Raw genomic sequence first — 20437 nt, 5'->3', positions numbered from 1 at the left:
CAGGATCTCAATCCCAAGATGACAGAACCCCTGAACCATGACCAAACTCCCAGAACTGAAGAACACCCACATTTTAACTGGTCACCCTGTAGACTCCAGAACATTTGAATCACAGACCTTCAGAAGACTCACCTCTCTCTGAATCGATCAGGATGGGCCCAGGAGATAGGCTGGCCCCAGCCTTGCTGAGCTTCTTCTAAATGAAGCCGTTGTTTACCAAACTTATAAAGACCCCCAGATGTGAACAGACCACAGCAGGACCACTTCAGGACCTGTAGACCTTAGAACACCCTGGGATCCTCAGGTCCCACCCATCCTATTGAACTCCCCTATTATCAATATGGGGAAACTGAGGCTCAGAGAAAGGAACTGACTAGTCAAAGCCCAGCAAACTGCCATAACAGGCCAGTGGTGACTGGTCACAGCCCCTTTCTTCAGAGGCCCACCATTCTCCCCAGTTCTCCCTTCTTCCGTTGATCAAAACCCACTCCCAGGAAAAAGCCTAAAACTCATTCACACCATGGTGGCCAGAACTGATGATGGCTTCCCTCTTCCAGGGACTCTAAAGGAATTGGAGCTTTTATTTAAAGGAGTGAGGCCCAAGTGGAATAATTTCAAACGCTGACTCTGGGTAGAACTGAACAAGGCAGGAAGACAAGGAACCTTCCCAAAGTTCTTAAGAGTCGCACTGTATCATGCCTGCTTGCTCTCCAGAAGGCCACCCCAGCATAGAGGCAACATTGCCATGTGCTTAGGACAGGGCTGACTTGAGTTCTCAGGGCCCAGAAGCTACTCCAACATAGCCGACTGGTCTCATGACAGCCTCAGTTTTCCCATCTATAAAATGGGCATAACCTAGCTCTGGGATCCCTCATCCTTACTGCACAGGCAGGACATTGGATCTCCAGAGTTTACCTGTACTGCTAGGCTGGTGTGGGGTCTCCCCTGGAACAAGCCCCCCCGCCCAGGCTTTCTCACAGGGTCTCAGCCAGGCTGGCTCTTGGAGGCTCCCAACGGGGTCTTACTGTTAGCATCAGAGGAGGTTCAGTGCCTAGAGTCCAGACAGGGGACGTGCCTGCCTCGCTGGACCCCTGACCGTAGGCTATTGACTCCCAGGACCACTGAACTCTTATGTCCATGAGCCTCTGGGCTATTCCCTTCACATCACTCTCCCCATCACGCAGCACCCAGCACCAGGCTGGGCCCACCATGGAGGCCTGAGAAACACAGTTTGAATGAATGGATGGATGGGTGAGCTAATGAATGACTGTTAGAACTTCAGGACTATATGATATTAAACCACCAGACCCTCGGGGCACCCGGGTGGCTCAGTCGTTAAGCATCTGCCTTCGGCTTGGGTCATGATCCCAGGGTCCTGGGATTGAGCCCCAGCATCGGGCTCCCTACTCAGCAGGGGGTCTACATCTCCCTCTGCCCCTCCCCCTGCTCATGTTCTCTCTCTCTCTCTAATAAATAAATAAAAATAAAATGGTTTTTTTGTTGTTGTTGTTCTGGGGATCCCTGCGGATTTGCCCTTCTCTGGAATAGACTGAGGCTAGAAGTCTGTTGGGGGTGTGCCTCCCCCCCAACCCCTCCACGCCCACCCTCCAGCTATCCTCATTAAGCCACAGGTGAGCTGGGGTTAGGCTGGCCTCAGGGACAGGACTGACATTGCCCACCCGTGGGGGCGCATTTGTGCTGAGTTTCTTGTGATGACACCCCATGTCAGGCTCAGAACACTTGGGCATGTCACCTGCATTCAGTGGGTAAGAGGATTCTAAGGTGGTTGGTGGCTTTAGCGCCAGGACCCGAGGGACAGGAAGCAGACCAGTCTTTGCCCCCAAGGCACCACGGCCCAGGTGGGACACAGATCCAGTGACCAGGTCAGCCCTGCTGCTGAAGGCCACCTAGGGGTGAGGGCAGGGAGCTGATGTCCGCTTGGGGCGGAGGACAGTGCTTGTCGGCAGAGGCACCCTAGAAGATGGAAGGCATGCCTCTTTGTGGCTCTCTGAACAGCATAAGCAAGGCAGGAAGGGTGCCAGGGCACTTGTGGAAAAAGTAAGGGTGACACCAGTGTCTTGGGGTGATACAGGGTAGCATCAAGGGAGGGAGAGAAGTAAGGAGAAGTGCTGGCCTCTGGAGGGGCCCAGTAGACAGTGAGGCTGGCCTCTCTCTGTCACACACCTGAATCCCACCATGATGGGTTGATCTTTCAGGCTCCTCTTCTAGGGCACAAAGGCACCCAGGGTGATTGGCCAAGGTTTTGGTTATTCACATCTTGGCGCCAATGAGTGTGGGAGAGTACTTACAGACAGGCAAATGGAGCTGGGTGGAGGGCAAGGGAAGGCTGCCCCTGACCAAATGTGGGGCAAGAGGAACGCACAAGCCAGGCCAGCAGAGGACTGGCCTGGTTTGGCCAGGGGTGGGCCACGTAGTGGAAATGCGCTACACACATGGCTTGGGGGTCAGATCAAGAGGCCGGAGCTCCAGGCTGGGAAACGTGGACTTTATTCTGGAGGTGGTGAGGAGCCTCCAAAAGTCGCTGAGCAGGGAGTGAGGATCGGATTGGTGAGGCAGGGAGAATTATCTGGAAGTGAAGAAACGGGGGGTTGGAAGCAGCGATTGAGCATCTGCCACCCCCCAGGCACCACTTGAGCATGTCACATGTGTCCCCTGGAGGCCAGGTCCCCCAGGAGGGCGATCTGCCTGTCTCTCTCACTGCTCTATCCCAGTGTCTGAACAGTACTGGGCATATAGTAGGTGCTCAACAAACACCAACCTCATGGATTATCTCATGAGATGCTCATGACCCCTAGCTGCAGTCACCATCCCCATCGCAGAGGAGGACACTGAGGCTCAGAGAGCTGGAGGCACAGGCTGGGGTTCGAACCAGGCAGAGGTTTCCGAGTCTGTGCTCAATGGGCAGGGCAGGAGGAAATGCAGAGCAGGAGCAAGGATGCGGTGCAAGGTGGGCCTGGTGGTGTGTATTTGCTTCCTGTGGCCGCCGTAACAAGTGACCACAAACTGGGTGGCTTTGAGCAAGAGCACTTTATTCTCTCATGGTTCCGGAGACCAGGAGTCTGGAAATCAGATGTCGGCAGGGCCGTGCTGCCTTCAAAGGCTCTAGAGGACATTCCCATCCTTGCTTCTTTGGGCTTCTTCGTGGTCTGGCATTGCTTGGCTCATGGCTGCCTCCTACCATCTCTACCTCCGTCTTCACATGGCCTGTGCCCTCTGAGTCTGGGTCTTCTCCCTCTGTCTCTTAAAAGGACACTTGTCATTAGTTCTAGGGCCCACCTGCATAATCCAGGGCGATCTCATCCCAAGATCCTTAACTTAATGACATCAGCAAAGACCGTTTTCGTAATGAAGGTCATATTCACATTTTCCAGGGATTAGGATGTGGACATATCATTTGGGGGGGAGGGGGTGGTCACTATTCACCCCACCGCATGGTGTCTCTGGCATTTCACAGGAGCCCACTGTGGGCCGGAAGCGAGTGTTGGGCGCCGGGCTCCTGGCTGGTACCTGCAAGTTTCCTGCTTTGTGTTCCCCCCTCTCTGTGCTTTGCCACGTGGCCGGCCCCCTTCGGGACAATTCCCGGGCACACCCGAGCACCTCTCCCAGGCCTCCCAGGCCAACCTTTCTGCACTCTGTCCACAGGTTTGCCAGGCACCACTCCAGATCTGGAAAAGAGAAAGCAGATTTTCGGGCAAAACTTTATACCTCCAAAGAAGCCAAAAACCTTCCTGCAGCTGGTGTGGGAGGCACTGCAAGACGTGACGCTGATCATTCTGGAAATCGCAGCCATCATCTCCCTGGGGCTGTCCTTTTACCACCCACCTGGCGAGAGCAACGAAGGTAAGACCCCCCCGCTCCCCACACTGCAACAAGCTGCCCGGCCACACCTCAGGGCACCCGGGTGAGGGAACCGAGGCCCAGGGGCAGGGCCTCAGCCACAGCCCCCGGCCCCCAGTTTTCCCATGTGTGAGACGCAAGGATTGCACCAACAGTGGGAATAACTACAGTAAGCACTTATTGAGCACTTACAGTGTGTCGAGCTCTGGGCTGAGATGTCATCCTCCTAAAACCCCATGAGGTAAGGGCCATGATTATGCCCATTTTAAAGATGAGAAAAACAAGGTACAGAGAAGCGCGTTAACTTGCTCAAGGTCACTGAGTGGATGCTGTATCTGCTCCCGCCATGGGTGTGGCTGCCCCAGGCTTCCTCCACCCAGGCTCCTTCTTGGATTGCACCCTTTGCAGGTTGCATGAGAAGGACTCAGTATCCATCTGCCCCTCCTCTTTCACGGTCCCATCCCAGGGTTGGTTCAGTATCATGCACACACCCGTGTGGGGCTGACGCTGAGTATGTTTTCCCATGTGAGGAGTCCCAGTCTTGAGAGGGCCTCCCAAAATGTGTCCCTGCATTCTGAACGGAGACACTGCTCTGTGGACCGAGGAAGCAGTGTCGCATTCATCCAGAGAGGGCTCTGCAGCAGACCCACACTTCTCGAAGTCAGAACTTAGGACTCCTAAGGGAAAACCTCAACTTTCCCTCATCCTTTTATTCCAGAAACTGAGCACCTGCTAAGGGCTAGGGCTTTATCAACTCAATGACTCTTTCTTTTACGGTGGCAAAGTCTTTCAAACCTATGTCACATGAGAGAGAGAGAGACAAAGAGAGACATACTATGGGGTCAATGGGATCATACAAGATACATTGTTTTGTTAGATTTTTATAACGTGATTTTCATTAGTAGGACATTATAAACACTTGTTATTAATCAGGATTCAGCATTTTCCTAATGAATGCACTACAGAAAGAGATAATCCTACTATGTTCATTACTTCAAGCAAGCAAATAAAAAGTGAATAGCTTAGAAGAAATAACCATCATGGGCCTCATTTCCCCAGACGAGGAGGTGGTCTCTGAAATTCCTTGAACATCTGTCCCCTCACCCTCTCCCAAGCCTGAGCGGCCCGAGAAATGAGATAAACAAGTCTATTAGGCCAACTACCTCAATTTTATAAGTAGTATTACTAAGTTGCTTTTTATCCTGCATAACCTCTTCCCAGAGAGGGTTTAAAGACACAAGAAGGACACATCTCACAAGATGAAGTCAAATAGGAAGTCAGACAGGAAAAAAATGGAAGCAAATGAAACAACTATACTCGCTACTATGATTGAGATTTAAATTTGACTGTGAGCTTCCTGGCAGCCAAGGCAGAAAGGGAATTGGATGACTTGCATAGCTCAAGCTATCCACAAGGAGGGAAAATGGTTCTTAGGAAGATAGCATGCCCCCTGACAGTGAATTCTGGGATGAACTTTCACTTAGGACATTATGAGAGCTGCATATCGGGAAGCAGTCTTTGCAGGAATTTCATAGAAAATGTAGAAGAAGATTATGCATGGCTATTTGAAAAAGCCTTGAACTAAGCTAAGGGTGCAACACACAAGCATAATAATAACGATAATTCTTCTTACAATTTTTATAGCCACCACTAGTTGGGAGCGTTTACAGTAGAGATTCGTCTGATCTTCCCAACAACCCTGTGGGTAGGTGCTGTTATCATCCAGGAGCCAAGGCCCTGAGACAGTAAATGACTTGCTAGGTCACACTCTAGGAAGCAGCAGAACCATGACTCAGACCCAGACGTTCTGGCTTCTGAGCCCACATTCCTATCCTTCGGCTGCATTTCCTCCAGAAGGGATGGGACTGAGTCAATGCCACCGGGTAAGTGGCTTCCTGTGACCCAGTTCAGTGCAAGACTAGAAGTCAGAGGGCAGATGGTAGAGGGGGTGCAGTGGGAGCACGGACCGAGCTCCTAGTGTGGGCCGGGAGGAGCCTCCCCACAGACAGGCCTCCAAACAGATGGCTACAACCTCTTCCATTCTAGAGAGGTGGAAACCAAGGCCCGGAAGGGGGAAGGACTTGCCCAAGGTCACACAGCTTGTTAGGCAGTAGGGCTGGATTTTAAACCCAAGTCTTCTGGTGCTTTCCACTGCCCTTCCCTGCTTCTAGCTGAGACACTAGCTCAGGCCAGGATCCGGGCGGCTGAGGGCAGCTGTACATATTCCAGCCCCACGGAGTGGAGTTCCTGCTCTCTGTGGTTGTATGTACCCCCCAGTGCCCAGCCCCGGCCTGAGCTCTGAGTTCTGGACCTTCCATGCTGCCAGGACCACCGCTCTGCCAAGTCAGACTCAAGCTTCCTCAGTCATATCCAGAATGACGATAGTGATGGACTTAACAGGCTGTAGAACCTTACCACGCCCACAGCCCTTTCCTGTTTGCTTTCTTGGCTCAGAGACCTCCAGATACTTCTCAGCGGTCATACAGCATGTTCGTGGCACGCTAGGATTAGCACACTCAGTACTCCCAACTCCCTGCCCGTGACAGGTCCCCTAGTGTCAGAGTGCCAGCCAAGTGACAGGCACATAGTAGGAGCTTGGAAGACGTTTGTGTCTCTTCCAGTTTTGAGGACCCTTCTTTGATGCCAGGCCCCAGTCACCATCTAGAAAGCAGCTTCCGCATTTTACTGATGGACAAGTAGAGATAGGCCCACAGAGGCCCAGCAGGTTCCCTGAGGTCAGACAGACAAAAGCCAAACCCTACAAATCCCCAGGTCCAGAGAGATAGCAGCTGCAGGCTCCCCAGTCCCTGTAGCCACAATCTTCAGAACCTGTCCCTGCCCTGGTCTGAAAGGCCCCCTCAGCGGGGCCTGCTCAGAGCCCCCTTCCTTCCCCTTCCTTATCTCTTCTCCCCAACTGCACCAGGGGCAGAGGAGCTGTTCCCAGGGTCCAGCAGGTCCTGGCAGCTGAAGGCCTAAGCCAGCAATCCACAGCCCCACTTTCTGGCCATCCCAAGGTGCTATGTGACCATCAGACAGTCGTCAGAAGGAAGTAAAAACTAATGGGCTTTTGCTGGCAGGGTGCCCTCAAGGACCCAAAGGGCTCTTTGGTATTGAATAGGCAAAAGCAACAGGCAGGGTTGGGGATCAGGGGAACAGAGTGAATCCTGCTCAACCACCATACCCTTGGCTTCCAGAAGCCAGTCCAAGGAGAGTAGCTCATGAAAATGGAGAGAAGACCCATATTTATCGTGTATCCAATATATGCCAGGCCCTCACTGGGCTCTGGGCTCACAAAGTCATCCCACGTTACAGCTGTCCAAACTGAGACTCACAGAAGCCAAATCACTTACTCACGGTCACACAGCAGAGCCTGGATTTGAAGTTAGGTCTTTACAGTTCCGGACCCCAAACGTTTTCCATGGTCCTGAGCTATCTCTAAGTGTCCTAAATGCTCCAGTAACTGCTGTAATCAGTAATGGGCTGGTGGGGGGTGGGGGCATCAATGAAGCATGCAACAGTCTTCCCATTTACAAAACATGTAGCAGAGGCAGAGAGTAACAAAAGTCCCATAAAGCAAAGCGCTGGGGCTCTGCATCTCAAGTCACTCCCCTAAAGCCCAAAAGAGCACATTTCCGTGGCCTGGGTGTCTGTTTAGCAAGGTTCACCTGAGTTTCCCAGTCTCTGGGGCTTCCACTGGTATCATTTGTGATGAAGGAAGAGCACCCTGGTTCCCCTCCCCCAGTCATCACATGGTGCTGACCTCCAGCTGGATGCCCAAGGCTCCCTTGCAGGCTAGCTGTGGAGCTCGAATGTATTTATGCACCCCATACACCGGGCAACAAAAAACAGCAGCTTTCACTCTGTGTGCTCAGCGAGGTGAGTGCCTTACGTAAATGCGCTCCCTCCGTTATCTCATCCACCAACGAGGGAGTGCCTGTCCTCACCCCATTTTGCAGATGAGAAAACTGAGGCACAGTGGGTAAGTAGCTAGGTCATAGGCGTGCGGCAGTGAAGTAGCACAGCTGGGATTCAAACCCAAGGCTGGCCTGGTGTCAGTTAGCATTAGCACGACGATAATGATCATTAGCACTAAAGGCTGGTCCAGCTAAACAACTTAAAATTATGGAAACGTCTGGAATTCCAAAAGAATGACAGAGTGGCATCAAGGACCTTGTGCAATGAAGTGGTTGTTTACTAGCCTGCAAGGAGTGACTGGTTCAGTGAAAGCCGTGGAATTTTTCAGGGACACATACGTCTGGGCCACATAGTTATGGACCGTCCCAAGCTTAGGCCCACCAGCTAGCCTTGACCTCCACTCCTCCAAGAGCTGGAAAACATTCCCTGACACCACTTGGCCTTTTTGTCATGTTGCTTTTGACCCCTGGCTTCCCAGAAGCTCCTGCGGGGGTCTCCCAAAACTGTTCTCTCTTCCTTGGGACTGAATTGGACTTCCCGACGGTCAGCCATGGGCCTTTGGCAATGTGAGGCCAGCACATGGCAGAGGAGGCCACTGGGCTCAGGGACAATGGGCAGGCCATGTCCAGTGTCAGATTCCAGGCCTGGATTCAAACTCCAAATCTGCTGTGTGACCCCAAGTGAGTAGCCACCCCTCTCTGAACCACTTCTCTTGGCCAGCTTGAGAATTAAAATGACTCCTTGATGTAAGTGATTTGTAAATGATCCCATCCCCTGCCCAGCCGCCTTGAAAGGGAACCTCTCTGAGTTTTCCAGGGATGGAAAGTCAGATGCTGCTCAGGGTCACTTTCCATGGAGAAGGCTGTTCACCACCTTCTGGTGCTAAAAAGGGCCTGGGCTAGTCCTGGCTGCAGCACCCACCTTGGCTGTCCCCTCCCTTTCCTGAGCCTCAGTTTCCTCATCTGTAAGTGGAGGTAATGAATCTCCCCCCACCCCTGGATCCTTGTGGGGATGCAGGAGACAGGGTGCATGGAGGAGTTTGGAGAGACCCTAGGACTCAGCACCCCATGGACAGGACCTGAGGCTTTTGTATCAGATGTGTCTGCTCTTTTCTTTTTCCGTTCACAAGGTGGGCCTGGCAGGCCTCAAGCAGCCTGGGGAACCAGAGTGGGAGGCTCAACAGTGCAAGGGTGTGGGAGGCAGGGTCACTGTAGGACAGATAAGCAGCCCACAGCCTGGAGTGTGGGTGTCCTCGCTGTGCGTGTGGGGGGTTGCTTCATAAATGCCATGCCCTGAGCTCTGGCTGGGGCATTCACAGTCTTCTCCTGGAACCAGGAAGGAGATCTCAGTGACTCCCATTTTGCAAAGGTGGACACTGCGGCTCAGGGAGGACAGTGAGTTACCCAGGATTGTACAGGGGCAGTGGCAGGATTAGAACCAGCCTGTGGGACATCAGGCCTGGCACTGTGGTTCCTGCCCCCACCCTCCGTCCCCCTGGACCTTCTGTCTGGAGACCTGTCTCACAGTTGCTGGAAGCGTGAAAGGAAAGCACATCAGCAAAACTGCCCTCTAGACCCTAAGGCACTTGCAGTACTGATCGCCTTCATTCTGTTACATCCTCACTTCTCTTTTCTCATGAATCAGGCCTCTCCCCCGTGTTGGGAGCCACCATGGACCTCACCTCATTGAAGTTCAACCCTCCCAATAGGTCCCCCAGACAAAGAATATTCAGCCCTTTTTACAGAGGTGAAAACTGAGGCTCAAAAGATGAAGTTATTTGCCCAAGATCTCACGCCTAGAACAAAGGCAGGAAACCGGAGGGCTTACCACCCAGATGCACTGAATAAATTGGATCATGCTCATCTGATTATTGACATTTTTTTACTCGGCAGAGCAGGGATTTAAATCCAGACCTGTATGCTCCTCCTGCCTGGCTGACCCCACCCTGCCTGCTTCCTTCTGCTCTCTGCAGGATGTGCGACGGCCCAGGGTGGGGCAGAGGATGAAGGGGAGGCAGAGGCCGGCTGGATTGAGGGGGCGGCCATCCTCCTCTCGGTCATTTGTGTGGTCCTGGTCACAGCCTTCAATGACTGGAGCAAGGAGAAGCAGTTCCGGGGCCTGCAGAGCCGCATCGAGCAGGAGCAGAAGTTCACCGTGGTTCGGGCTGGCCAGGTGGTCCAGATCCCTGTGGCCGAGATTGTTGTTGGGGACATAGCCCAGGTCAAATATGGTGAGTGTCCCAGCCACAGGGCTGGGTGCTAGAGCTAGAGTCTGGGCAGAGGTGGGACAGGACAGGCAGACCCAGAGAGGCTGGCGCAGGGAAGGGGGCCGGTCCCTGAAGGCTAATCCTGAGCCAGGATGTCTTCTGAGATTCTTTGGGAAGTAGAAGGCTACTTCCTAGAGGAGGTAGGATTCCAGAATCCATTTAAAGTCAGAAATGGCAAATACAGGACACATGTGCTACCATCTCACAACCTGCACCTGTAGCAGACATTACTAATCAATCACAGCTCGGAGCCTAGAGACAGAAGTCTTCTCAACACAATACTGCAAGGACCACTAACACTCAGAATGCGTTTATGAGGTGAAATCCATTTCCTACATCTGATTGGGCTATTGATGGATGGTTGTCAGGCGGTGTCGTAGGGAGTGGATGTGGGTGAGCAAACATTCTAGGCCTGTGATGCTGCCATGGAGGAAGTGGTCAGGGTGTAGGCAAGGTATGTCCTGGGTAAGCAGAGGCAGAAGATGGGGGAGAGATTGCGGTGCCCTCTTCACTCTGCCTTAGGGATCAGCATAGTCAGGACAGACTCATCCCTTCCAAAATGATTTCCCAAGCCATAGGCGAGACCAGAGAAGCATGAATCATTGAGAAAACTGGACCCCAAATCCACAGCAGGCCAAGAGAAGCACTTCCTAAACAGAAGTGCATGCCCACTCAAGCTAGGATTGTTCTTGGGCCCAGCCTCAGTCCTCCAGGCCTTGTGCCATTCCCCTTGGCTCCAGGCTTCAGCTGCCTATTGCCTGTGATGGGCACCATCTTCGTTCCCACACCCTGGGAGCTCGAGAAAGCAGGTGCCCAATGGTGAGCTTGACCTTGCAATCACACCTGTAAGGGAATGTTCCAAGACCCTCCAGCCACCTGACACCCTGCTGACTCTGTTGCCCTTCTTCCTACCAGGTGACCTCCTCCCTGCCGATGGCCTCTTCATCCAGGGCAATGACCTCAAGATTGATGAAAGCTCCCTGACGGGGGAATCTGACCAGGTGCGCAAGTCCGTGGACAAGGACCCCATGTTGCTATCAGGTGAGATGTGGCCCAATGGCGGGCTCACTCGCATTGCTGGTTCCTGCCTCTATGCTTCCAGGGTCGAGGGGCACCTGTGTCCCCATCATGAGGCTGGAAATTCTCAGAGACTTTGTTCCTTGGCTCCAGACCCTTTCCCCCAACAAATGTACTTTGAGCCTACTGTGCACTCAGCATTGCGCCAGGCCCTGGGGATAGTACAGTAAATAAAATCGACAAAGAATCCCTGCCCTCACAGAACTTACTTTCCAGTAAGCCTGTTCTTATCAGGGATAGGAAAGAATCCGTCAGGTGATCATTACTTTAGACACCTGCCATGTGCCAGGCACTGGGGCTGGATGCTGGCAACACAGCAGGGAGTGAGGCTGATGAGACCACTGCCCGGAGAAGCTTGTGGTGTAGTGAGAAGAGACGGACATTGCGAAGACCCCAGAGGGTGGTAGGTATATGACGGAAACAAAGCAGAACAACGGGAGGCAGGTGGCTGGGGAGGTCAGGGGAAGCCAAGTTTGAGTTGCGTTGTGAATGAGGAGAGAGAGCTGGTTTTGTGGCTTTTGGGGGAAAACATGTACCAGGCAGAGGGAACGAGAAGTACAAAGGCCCTAAAGCAGGAAGATTGTGAGCAAAATGGAGAGGGTGGAGGGCCCAGATGTCAGGTCTCGTGGGCCATGGTCAGGAGTTTGGAAATTTTCTAAGCGCGATGAGGATCATCTGAAATAGTTTTCAGCAGTGAACTGGTCACATTTACATTTTTTAAACCTCCCTCTGACTGCTGCAGGGGAAAGAGAGGAGGCAGAAAGGCCTTGCAGAGGTGAGGCCCCAGCTGGATGAGACACCCCCCTAACAGAGACACACAAGGGGCCTCCTTGTCCAGCACTGCTCAGCAAACATCCCCTGAACAGCTGTTCTGAGCCAGGCCTTGTGCTGAGCCCTGGGCCCATGATGACTCAGAGCCTCCCCCTGGCCTTGAGAGCCCCCAGCCCACAGAGGCTGGGGGGAGCAGACCTGCAAACAGCTAATTCCACAGTAGAGGAGTGAGGAAGAGGTGAGAAAGCCAAGAAAGGAACAGAACTACCCAAAGTGGAATTGAGCGGGGTTTTAAAGGGTGAGTAGAAGCTCACCAGAGGTGTGGAGAAAGGGCCTCTTAGCAGAGGCAAATGTGTGCAAAGACACAGAGGCCTGAAGGAATATGGGATGTCCTTGCGATACAAAGAGAAAGATCCACAGGTCTGCAGGGTAGGATGGTAGAAAGAAATGAGAATCGGCGCTGGGGCGTTTATTTATCCAAAACTTATTTGACCAACATTTATTAAGCTACTGTGTGATTGGCAGGACAAATAAGGTTCCTGCCATCCTGGAGCTTAGAACCTCGTAAAAAGAAACAGACAATAAAGGAACAAGAATGCAAATATGTAAATTTCAAATATTCAGATGAAGACATTAAACCATTATAATGAAATAGAGACTCTGAGGAAGGGAACAGGAATCGTGTTGGTCAGGGAAGGCCTGTCTGAGGAGGTTGAATTGGAGCTGAAACCAGCACAATGAGAAGAAAGAGCGTTCCAGGTGGAGGGACAGCAAGTGCAAAGGCCCTGGGGTCTAAGAGATCATAGAAAGACTTGAATGCCTTCTTGGAACTTAGGGCCTCGTGAGGGTTCTGTAAATGGTCATGGCCCCGTGGCCCTGGTTCTGACCTCTGAGCTGAAGGACTTGGCAGAGAGGCAATCATCCCTGGGAGAAGTGGTCTGGTGGGTCATCTGGATCGGTGGAAGTCAGGTGGAGGCACTGAGCCTAAATGGATGGGTGACAAAGGTTCCAGACAGTTTGGAGAAGGGAGAGGAGGGGTAGGTTCCTTGCAGGAGGCTGAGGAAAGAAAATGTTCAGAATCACTGACTCAGTGTATCCCAGACCAGCCAAGGAGATGGGCACAGGGGCAAGGAGACTCTGGAAAAGACTCAGGCGGGGCAGAGATGCATGGGAAGTCAGCTAGCCATCCCAAGTCAAACCAAATTTTTTGGTCTTTACCTACACTTCTACCTGGAAGCCCAGGTCAATAGTGTGGACCCTGGGCCTCTGGATGTCAGGAGACGACAGCCAGGGTCTCCTGAGATGTCCCTGTGGGCAAAAGAGAGCAGGATGTGCTAGAAGCTAGGAGATTCTGGTGGGTTTGTGCTGATTCTTGGATTGCTGGTAATCCAGTGGCCTTCCCTGGAGCCCTATCCTGTTTCAGTATGGAAAGTGTGCCCACCAACTTTGCAGAGACCATGAGTGCAGGGAGGACGGCAAAAAGAAAGCAAGAGGCAGGACCCACCAAGATCGCCAGAGTGCAGGGTGAGCTAGACTTAAGAAAGTGACCCTTGGCTGTGAACTGCAGCACTGGCGTTCAAAAGCACAATTGCATAGGGCTGGGAGGGGCAGGTGGCTTAGCCCCAGCTCCTGGAGAAGGGTGGGGGGGCGGGGAGAAGGGAGTAGAGTCAGCCCAATAGAAGGCAGTCTAATTGGAAAGAGAAGAATTCTGTAATAGGGCCATTCTAGGACAAAAGAGGCTGCCGAAAGGTAATGAGTGCCCGGTCACTGATTGTGTGTGAGCAGAGCCTCAACAGGCTGTGGGGTGCTGGGGGTGTTGTAGGGTAGACCCAAGCCCTGGATGGCCAGTGCATTCAACCCCCTCCCAGGCACACAAGTCACAGATTCATCATACCCACCCCCACCCTGTACCTCTGCTGCAGATGCATCTTACTTTGTTCCCTCCGCCCTGCCCCTGCTGAGGCTGCTCCCTCCTCCTAGATGGCCTTCTCCCTTCCTTGTTACACATTTAACTCCTGTCCATCTGCTCAGGCCCCACCTCCTCCAAGAAGCCTTCTCTGCCCACTACTGCCTTTGGGCAGTCACCCCCAGACGCCTTGGGACACACATTTCACCCCATGACCCCCACACTGTGCTTGGCCCATTCGAGCACAGCCCCCTAATGTGGACTGAGTTTGGCTGAGTGAGAACCATCTCAGATAAAGTAAAGAGTTAAATGCATCCAGCCCTGCCTCCCAAAGAGATCTATTGGTCTCACTTGTATGGGCCCCGTCCATCCTTGGCCATATGCAGATGGACAGACACCATCATCATTGCGATGCACTTGTCCATGGGTCCTCTCACCCAGACCCATCCAGCAGCTGGAAGCCCTGAGCATGAAGCCACCAGGAGCTCCATCCCTGGGCCCCGCACAGTGTAGTGGCTCCAGCACTATCTTCTAGAGAGAGGGAGGCTAAGGCTATTGTAGAAAAGGCTGGGTTGGGCTAGACTGAGGCAGATCTGGGCTTGGGAGTGAACTCACTGTGTGGCCTTGGGCGTGTCACACCTCTTCTCTTGACCTGTGAGGACAGTAGGGATGCCCTGGGGTATGATGTAGGGGGAGCCCCTCCCTAGCCCAGTGCTAGCGGACGGAAGCCCACAACGGACTGGTTCCCTCCCCATTCCTCAGATGGAGCCTGGATTTGGGGGGTGAAACAGGTCTGGGTTCGAATCCCTACTGCCCTCATTTGCTGGGAGACCCTGGACAAGCTTCTTACCCTGTCTGAGCCTCTACTTCCTCACTTGTAAAATGGGATGACCCCAGCTGATGAGGTTGTGTCAAAGTGTCTGTTTCCCCCCTCTCTTCTCTGATCTTGAATATCTCCCCCTTTCCCCCTCTCTGAGCTTCCCCCATCCAGCTCCTCCCCACCTTCAGCCTGCATGAGCCTGCCTCCTCCGGGGGGTTTTCCTTGATTGTTCTCTTCCCTAGTGCTCTGAATTCTGGATAACTGCCATCTGGATGCTCATTTTTGTGCATGACAGACACCTCGGACCCTTTCCCTGTGCTGGGAGGCCTTGCTGGGCCTTCCAGTTGAATGGCCCCCGGGGAAGGCAGAGGGACCTGGCTAGGGGCACCTGCAGGGTCCTCATGGTAGTGCAGAAACCCCCTCGGGGCATCTGGCACACTGGTGCAGCCTATAGGAAGGCAAAGAACACTCTGACACTGGGAGCAGTTGGCCCAACCATGCCCAGCCTGTGACCCTGGACAGGTCCATTTACCTCCCTGAGCCCTCATGTTGGTGTCTGTGCAGTGGAGGAGTCGCTGGGGGGTGCCCTTCCCCCCTGCCTACCCCACAGGGCTGTTGTGGGGACCCCATGGATGGATGTCACTGTCCTTTGTAAACGGTACTGCTTCGAGGGGCTGTGTGGTGTGGAACAAGCATAACATTTGAAGGCAGAACACCCAGGTCCCAGACCTCTCTTGGCTCCAGCCGTGACCTCTGCCCCTCAGGTCCTCAGTCTCCCCATCTGACAAATGGGGACAGACCAGCCTTCGGAAAGACTCAGATGTGCCAGGCCTCAGGGCACAAAGAAAATCCCAAAGGCCCGGAGCTCATCTCCCAGGATGGACAGGCAGGCAGACACAGGCCAGGCAAAGTAGAACATTCAGAGTCACAAGGTCCCCTCTGCACGGGGTTGGCAGGGAGAGCACAGGCACCAAAGCGAGAGCCTGACTGCTTCTCACTGCTGCCCTCAGAAGCCCCCCGGTCCTGGTGTGGCTGCAACGTTCACGGTGCGGGGGGGCGGGGGGGGCAGAACCCACATTTCATGTACAATCTCCCAGTGTTTCACTGTTAGTGAGAAATTCCCATTCTTTAAAAGCCCGTGTGGATCAAGGAGCATATGGGTGAGCCCTAGAGTACAAACTCTGAACTGGGCCTTTATTTTTTTTGAGTTTTCTGCTTTAAGATCATTTCAAACTTTCAGAAAAGTTGCAAGATGAGTGCAAAGAACACCTGAATGCCCTTCCTTCTGATTCAGCTGTTGTTACCATTTTGCCCCAATTGGGAGCTCACTGTGTCATGCGGTTGTGATGATCCTTTGCCCCAACACTTCAGTCATATCTCCTAAGAAAAGGATTTGCTCACGTGGGACCACAGCACAGCTAGCCATTCAGGAAACTCAATATTGATGCAATACTGTTACCAGAATGTTCTATACGTATTCACGTCCCTCGACTGTCCCCACAGCATCCTCCGGGCCAGGACCCAGTGCAGGACTTGTGTGGCATCTATGTGTCCTGCCCCTTCAGCCTCTTTTCATGGAAGGCCAGCGGTTTCTAACGCCCTGGGGTCCTGAATCCCCGTGAGAGTCCCATGGAAGCAGTGATCCCGCTTGTGAGAAAGAAATGCCCTGACTTGTGACTTTGCAGCCTTCCAGGAGTTTTCCAGATCCCTAGAGAACCCTGGGCTGGTCTTGATTTGCACCTGGGGAAACTGAGGCCCAGAGCAGGAGTGTAAATTGCCCCAGAAGGCAGGGCCAGAGCGAGACCCCAGCCCTCCAGCCTCCCAGCCCCAAGCTCTCCCTGAGCCTCCATATGCAAGCTCGCCTCTGAGGACCCTGGGGCTTTATGACCCAGCAGCAAGGCCTGTTTGGAGCGTTTATACTAAATTCCATTGAGAAACCAGCGACTAGGCGCCATCTATGTAGCCAGGGAAGGGCCAGGGACCAGGGTCTGGGGTTGGGGGGGTGTCCCCAAAAGCAGGGCCTAGCTCCTGCAGGCCCATTGGCTCAGCCCCCGGCAGGACCCCCAGCCACCTCCACCACCCCTGGAGCCAGAGCGTTAACAGCACGAAGTTGCACGGGACATCGGCAGACCTTCTCAGGCCTGCTGCCCACCCTGCCCGCCAAGCAGAAGGCAAGGCATGGAGAGCCGGACCCGCCACCACTGCCGCCGCCTCCAGGGAACCTAGGACGACACCGTGACTGCAGGAAGGCCCAGTCTGCCGCTCGGCCCGCGCTCTCTCCATTACACTACCCTGCCTCTTCTCCATGAGAGGCAGCGGGGTGTAGTGGATAGAGCACGGGTTCAAGTCCCGGCTCCACCACTCACAGCTGTGTGACCCTGGGCTATCACTCGACCTCTCTGAGCTAGAGAGGCCACGGGGAGGGGAGGGGCTTGGGGTTGTACTTGCACCAAACCCACCTCACAGGGCTGTTGTGAGGAGGACAGGCTTGTGGGCACTGAAATGCTTGGCCAGCTCTCTAGTGCTCTGCAAGCATGTGTTATTACTGTTATTAACTGTGTTGATAACAATAATGATGAAGAAACCACTCCTGGGCTGGGAACTGCATTGGCTTTGCTTGGTGCTTGTGCCCGGAAGCAGATAAGAATTCCTACAAATGGCCTTTATCCCTTCTTCACATCTCTACCACGAGAGAGAGACCCCTCCCCTCTCCTGTCCAGAAAGGCCTGGGAAGTCAAAACCAGGAGAGCGAGGAGCCCTAGGTTCAAGGCCCAACCTGTGCCTCAGGTACTGTGCAACCTCAGTCAGCCATTTGCCCTCTCTGGGCTCAGAAGCTTCCTTCTGTAAAACGAGGCCCCTCCAGCTCTGCCACCAGCGGCTCAGACTGCCCCACTTGCCATTGCATGGGGCTCTGGGCCTGAGACAGCCAACATCTGGACCATGTGGGGACCATGTCCTGTTGCTTCGAGCTGGTCTAAGGCAGAGATGGCCATTGAGAAGGTTCTGGCCCAACCTCTGCTGCCAGATCAAAGGCCACAGGACTCCCCTATTGGGGGGAGGAGATGAAGGCTCAGGTGGGACAGGACAGGCCATCTCGTCGGTGGGAGCCACAGCATTCCCTGGGCCTGAGCTCCTTTCTCTGTCATGGATGGATGGCTGCTGGGTGGCTGACACAGCTCCCCCTCTGTTCCCCTGCCTCCATCTCGCACCTTGCGCCTCAGAGTGGTCCCAGACAGCTCTGCCTCCAACTTCTCCACGAGCCTTCCCAGCAAGGTAGAAAGAACTGGGGCCACACCCCCGGTCCACGCCTGCTCCACCCTCCCGGGCTGGATGCAGGGATGGCCCCTCCGGGCTGCTCGCCGTCTGTGAAATGGGAGTGAGGATGGTCACTCATGGGGTGATTATGACAGCCACGTGGAGAAAGTAGCTCAGATAGTACTTGGCACAAAGGGACTGCTCACTCTTAAATAGTAATGCTCTCCCTCCCTGCCCCAGAAGTACTCCCAGTTGCTCCCCATTGAACACCAGGGAGACCCAACTCTGCAGCCCTCCACTCTGATCATTGCCACGATCCAGCTTCTCTCCTGCTCTTCCCCTCATGGCCTTGAGCTTCAGCCCAGTGTCTCTGCTGCCATCCCGCTCTTCCACCTCCCCGCCTTTGCTTGGGCTGTGACCCCACCAGTCCAGCGGGCCCAGGGTCTCTGTCGTCTTGTGTTGCAGTTGATCTGTGTTCCTGTCTGCTCCCCTTGACCTCAGCTACACCGTGAGCTCCTTCCAGGAGGGCAGAGGCCTCCCTTTGGGCCCCAGAGCCTGGAACAGAATTGGCAATCCACCACATGTGACCATCAAGTGAAGGAGTGGGGCCCCAGGCAGGAAAAGCCACACTCGGTCGGTCTGTCTGCACAGGATCCCATCCAAACCAAGATCCCATCCGAACCGAGATTCCCGACTCCCGAGATAACAGCGTTTTCATGGAGGCTGCCCTACCCCAGCCAGGAGTGGCCCTGTCTCTCTGGGACCCTTGGTGCCCAGACTTCATCGCTGAGAGGTGATGATGTAAGTTAGACCTCCCCGTTCTCCAGAGGACAGACTGAGGTCCAGAGAGGAGAGGGCTGGCCTCAGGTCACACATCAAATCAGAAGCAGACAGCAGACGGTTCCCAGGTCCCACCCACCCTCGGCCCAGAGCACTATCTACCCGCCCCCTGTGCTCACGTATTCTGAGGGACTCCATGAGACTAGAGGAGGTGGGGGCTACAGGATGGTGCCAACGGACCATGGACATTGAGGTCCTGGTGCAAGGCCCTGCCAGGGTCCCCCACCCAGCCAAAGGGTTCTCAGCTCTGCAGCTACCCAGAGACCCTGCTGTGTTCCTTTGGGAGATTTAGTCAATCGACCTTGACTTGGTTCCACCATTAGAGCTGTAGCCCGTGGGGTCAAACATCACCCTTTGAGGGGTATTCTGGAGCTGGGGTACGATTGCTACAGGGGGTGACCTGGTCCATTCAATTTTTCCTCCTGCTAGGAGGGGCAGCAGGCTCTGAGGTCCTGGTAGGGGGAAGGGATGGCCCAGTGAGGGGTGGGGAAGAGCGTGAGGCTAGGATGAATCTGACCCCTTGCCAAACCATAAAGATGGCTTCTGAGGGGTGTAGAGATTCTCCATCCTAAATGTAACACATACCTACCAGGGAAAATATATAAAAAGGAGGCAGCAGTTAAAAAAAAAAAAAAAAGTGTGCTGGAGTTCCGGTTACAAGCTGGGCTCTGCTAAGGGGAGACTTGCACTCAGAACCTACCCTCAAGGAGCTCACAGTCTAGTTGGGCAGCCAGGCCTGGAAGCACCCCCAGGGGAAACAGTAGGTGGGAGGGCAGTTCAGAGGAGAGAGATGAAGTGGAGGTCAGGGAAGGCCACCTAAGAGGGGCCTTCCTCCCGAGCCTAGAGGAGGAGGTTTGGGGCCAGAGGAGGGAGAAGGGCACTCAGGAGGGGGTAACTGTGTGAGCCAAGGTGAGCGACTGACCACACATCCCTAGTGAGCGGCATGCTCCCAAGGCAGAAGCCATGGGGCAGGAATCAGTGATCAAGGGTCAGAAGCAGGCTGGGGTCTCACCCAGGGCGCGCTGAGAGATATTTGGACCTTGGAGATGCTACTGAGGGTGTCTGGGCTGGGGGACAGTGGTTAGAGCCATGGCCGGGAGTGGGGGGAGCTGCTGGGGCCCAGCTCCCCTGGCCCGTCTAATGCTGGGGCCTGGAGGACCACCCTGAGGCTCATCTAAGGCTGAGCAGGGCATGTGCTGTGCCTTCACCCTGTGCACTCCTGTCCCATGTCTCACATTGTGGCCGGAGGCTGCCTCCCTGGCTTCTTCCTCCCTCCTCCCTGCCTCCCTGGGCAGAACTGTCAGCTCCCTGCTGTGATGGGAGTGATTAGATTAGAAGGTGATTTGGGGTCTGATTATCTTGGGTGGAAATTGGCCCCCTGTGTATTTTTCCAACCTGCTCTGGGCTGGGGAGGTGGGGACTGGCCTCCCCATTACCACCCAGGCAGAGCAAACATTTTCCGAATGTGTTTGAGACCAGGGTGTGAGGGCCTGGCTTCCTGAGATGGGGACTTGTATGTGACAAAGAGAATCAGCTTGAGAGATGGGGAGGCGTTCAAATCCTGGCTCTGCCCCCACAAGCCGATGACCCTGGGCAAGCCACTTCTCCCTGAACCTCAGTTTTCTCCTCTGTAAATGCAGGGCCAGGGTGAGGACTAATGAGATGACGCCCTATGAAGGGTTTAGCTCGATGCCTGGCACACAGGAGGTGTCCCATGGAGGTCAGCGCT

General features: G+C 54.1%; 1 protein-coding gene across 13 annotated transcripts in view; it reads left to right on the top strand.

Annotated features, from left to right (window-relative positions):
• ATP2B2 (ATPase plasma membrane Ca2+ transporting 2) overlaps positions 1 to 20437 on the top strand; it is a 373064-nt gene that overhangs the window by 286806 nt on the left and 65821 nt on the right. For all 13 annotated transcript variants that reach the window (XM_027582262.2, XM_027582253.2, XM_027582250.2 and 10 more), the window contains 3 exons: positions 3664 to 3861; positions 9746 to 10003; positions 10955 to 11080. In XM_027582262.2, coding sequence (XP_027438063.1) covers positions 3664 to 3861; positions 9746 to 10003; positions 10955 to 11080 — 582 coding nt within the window. The remainder of the gene's footprint in view (positions 1 to 3663; positions 3862 to 9745; positions 10004 to 10954; positions 11081 to 20437) is intronic.

This window comes from Zalophus californianus, chromosome 1 (genome assembly GCF_009762305.2).
Source record: "Zalophus californianus isolate mZalCal1 chromosome 1, mZalCal1.pri.v2, whole genome shotgun sequence".
Classification (NCBI taxonomy): domain Eukaryota; kingdom Metazoa; phylum Chordata; class Mammalia; order Carnivora; family Otariidae; genus Zalophus; species Zalophus californianus.
Note: the sequence above shows the minus strand (reverse complement) of the source record. Positions and strands in the feature narration are given on the sequence as shown.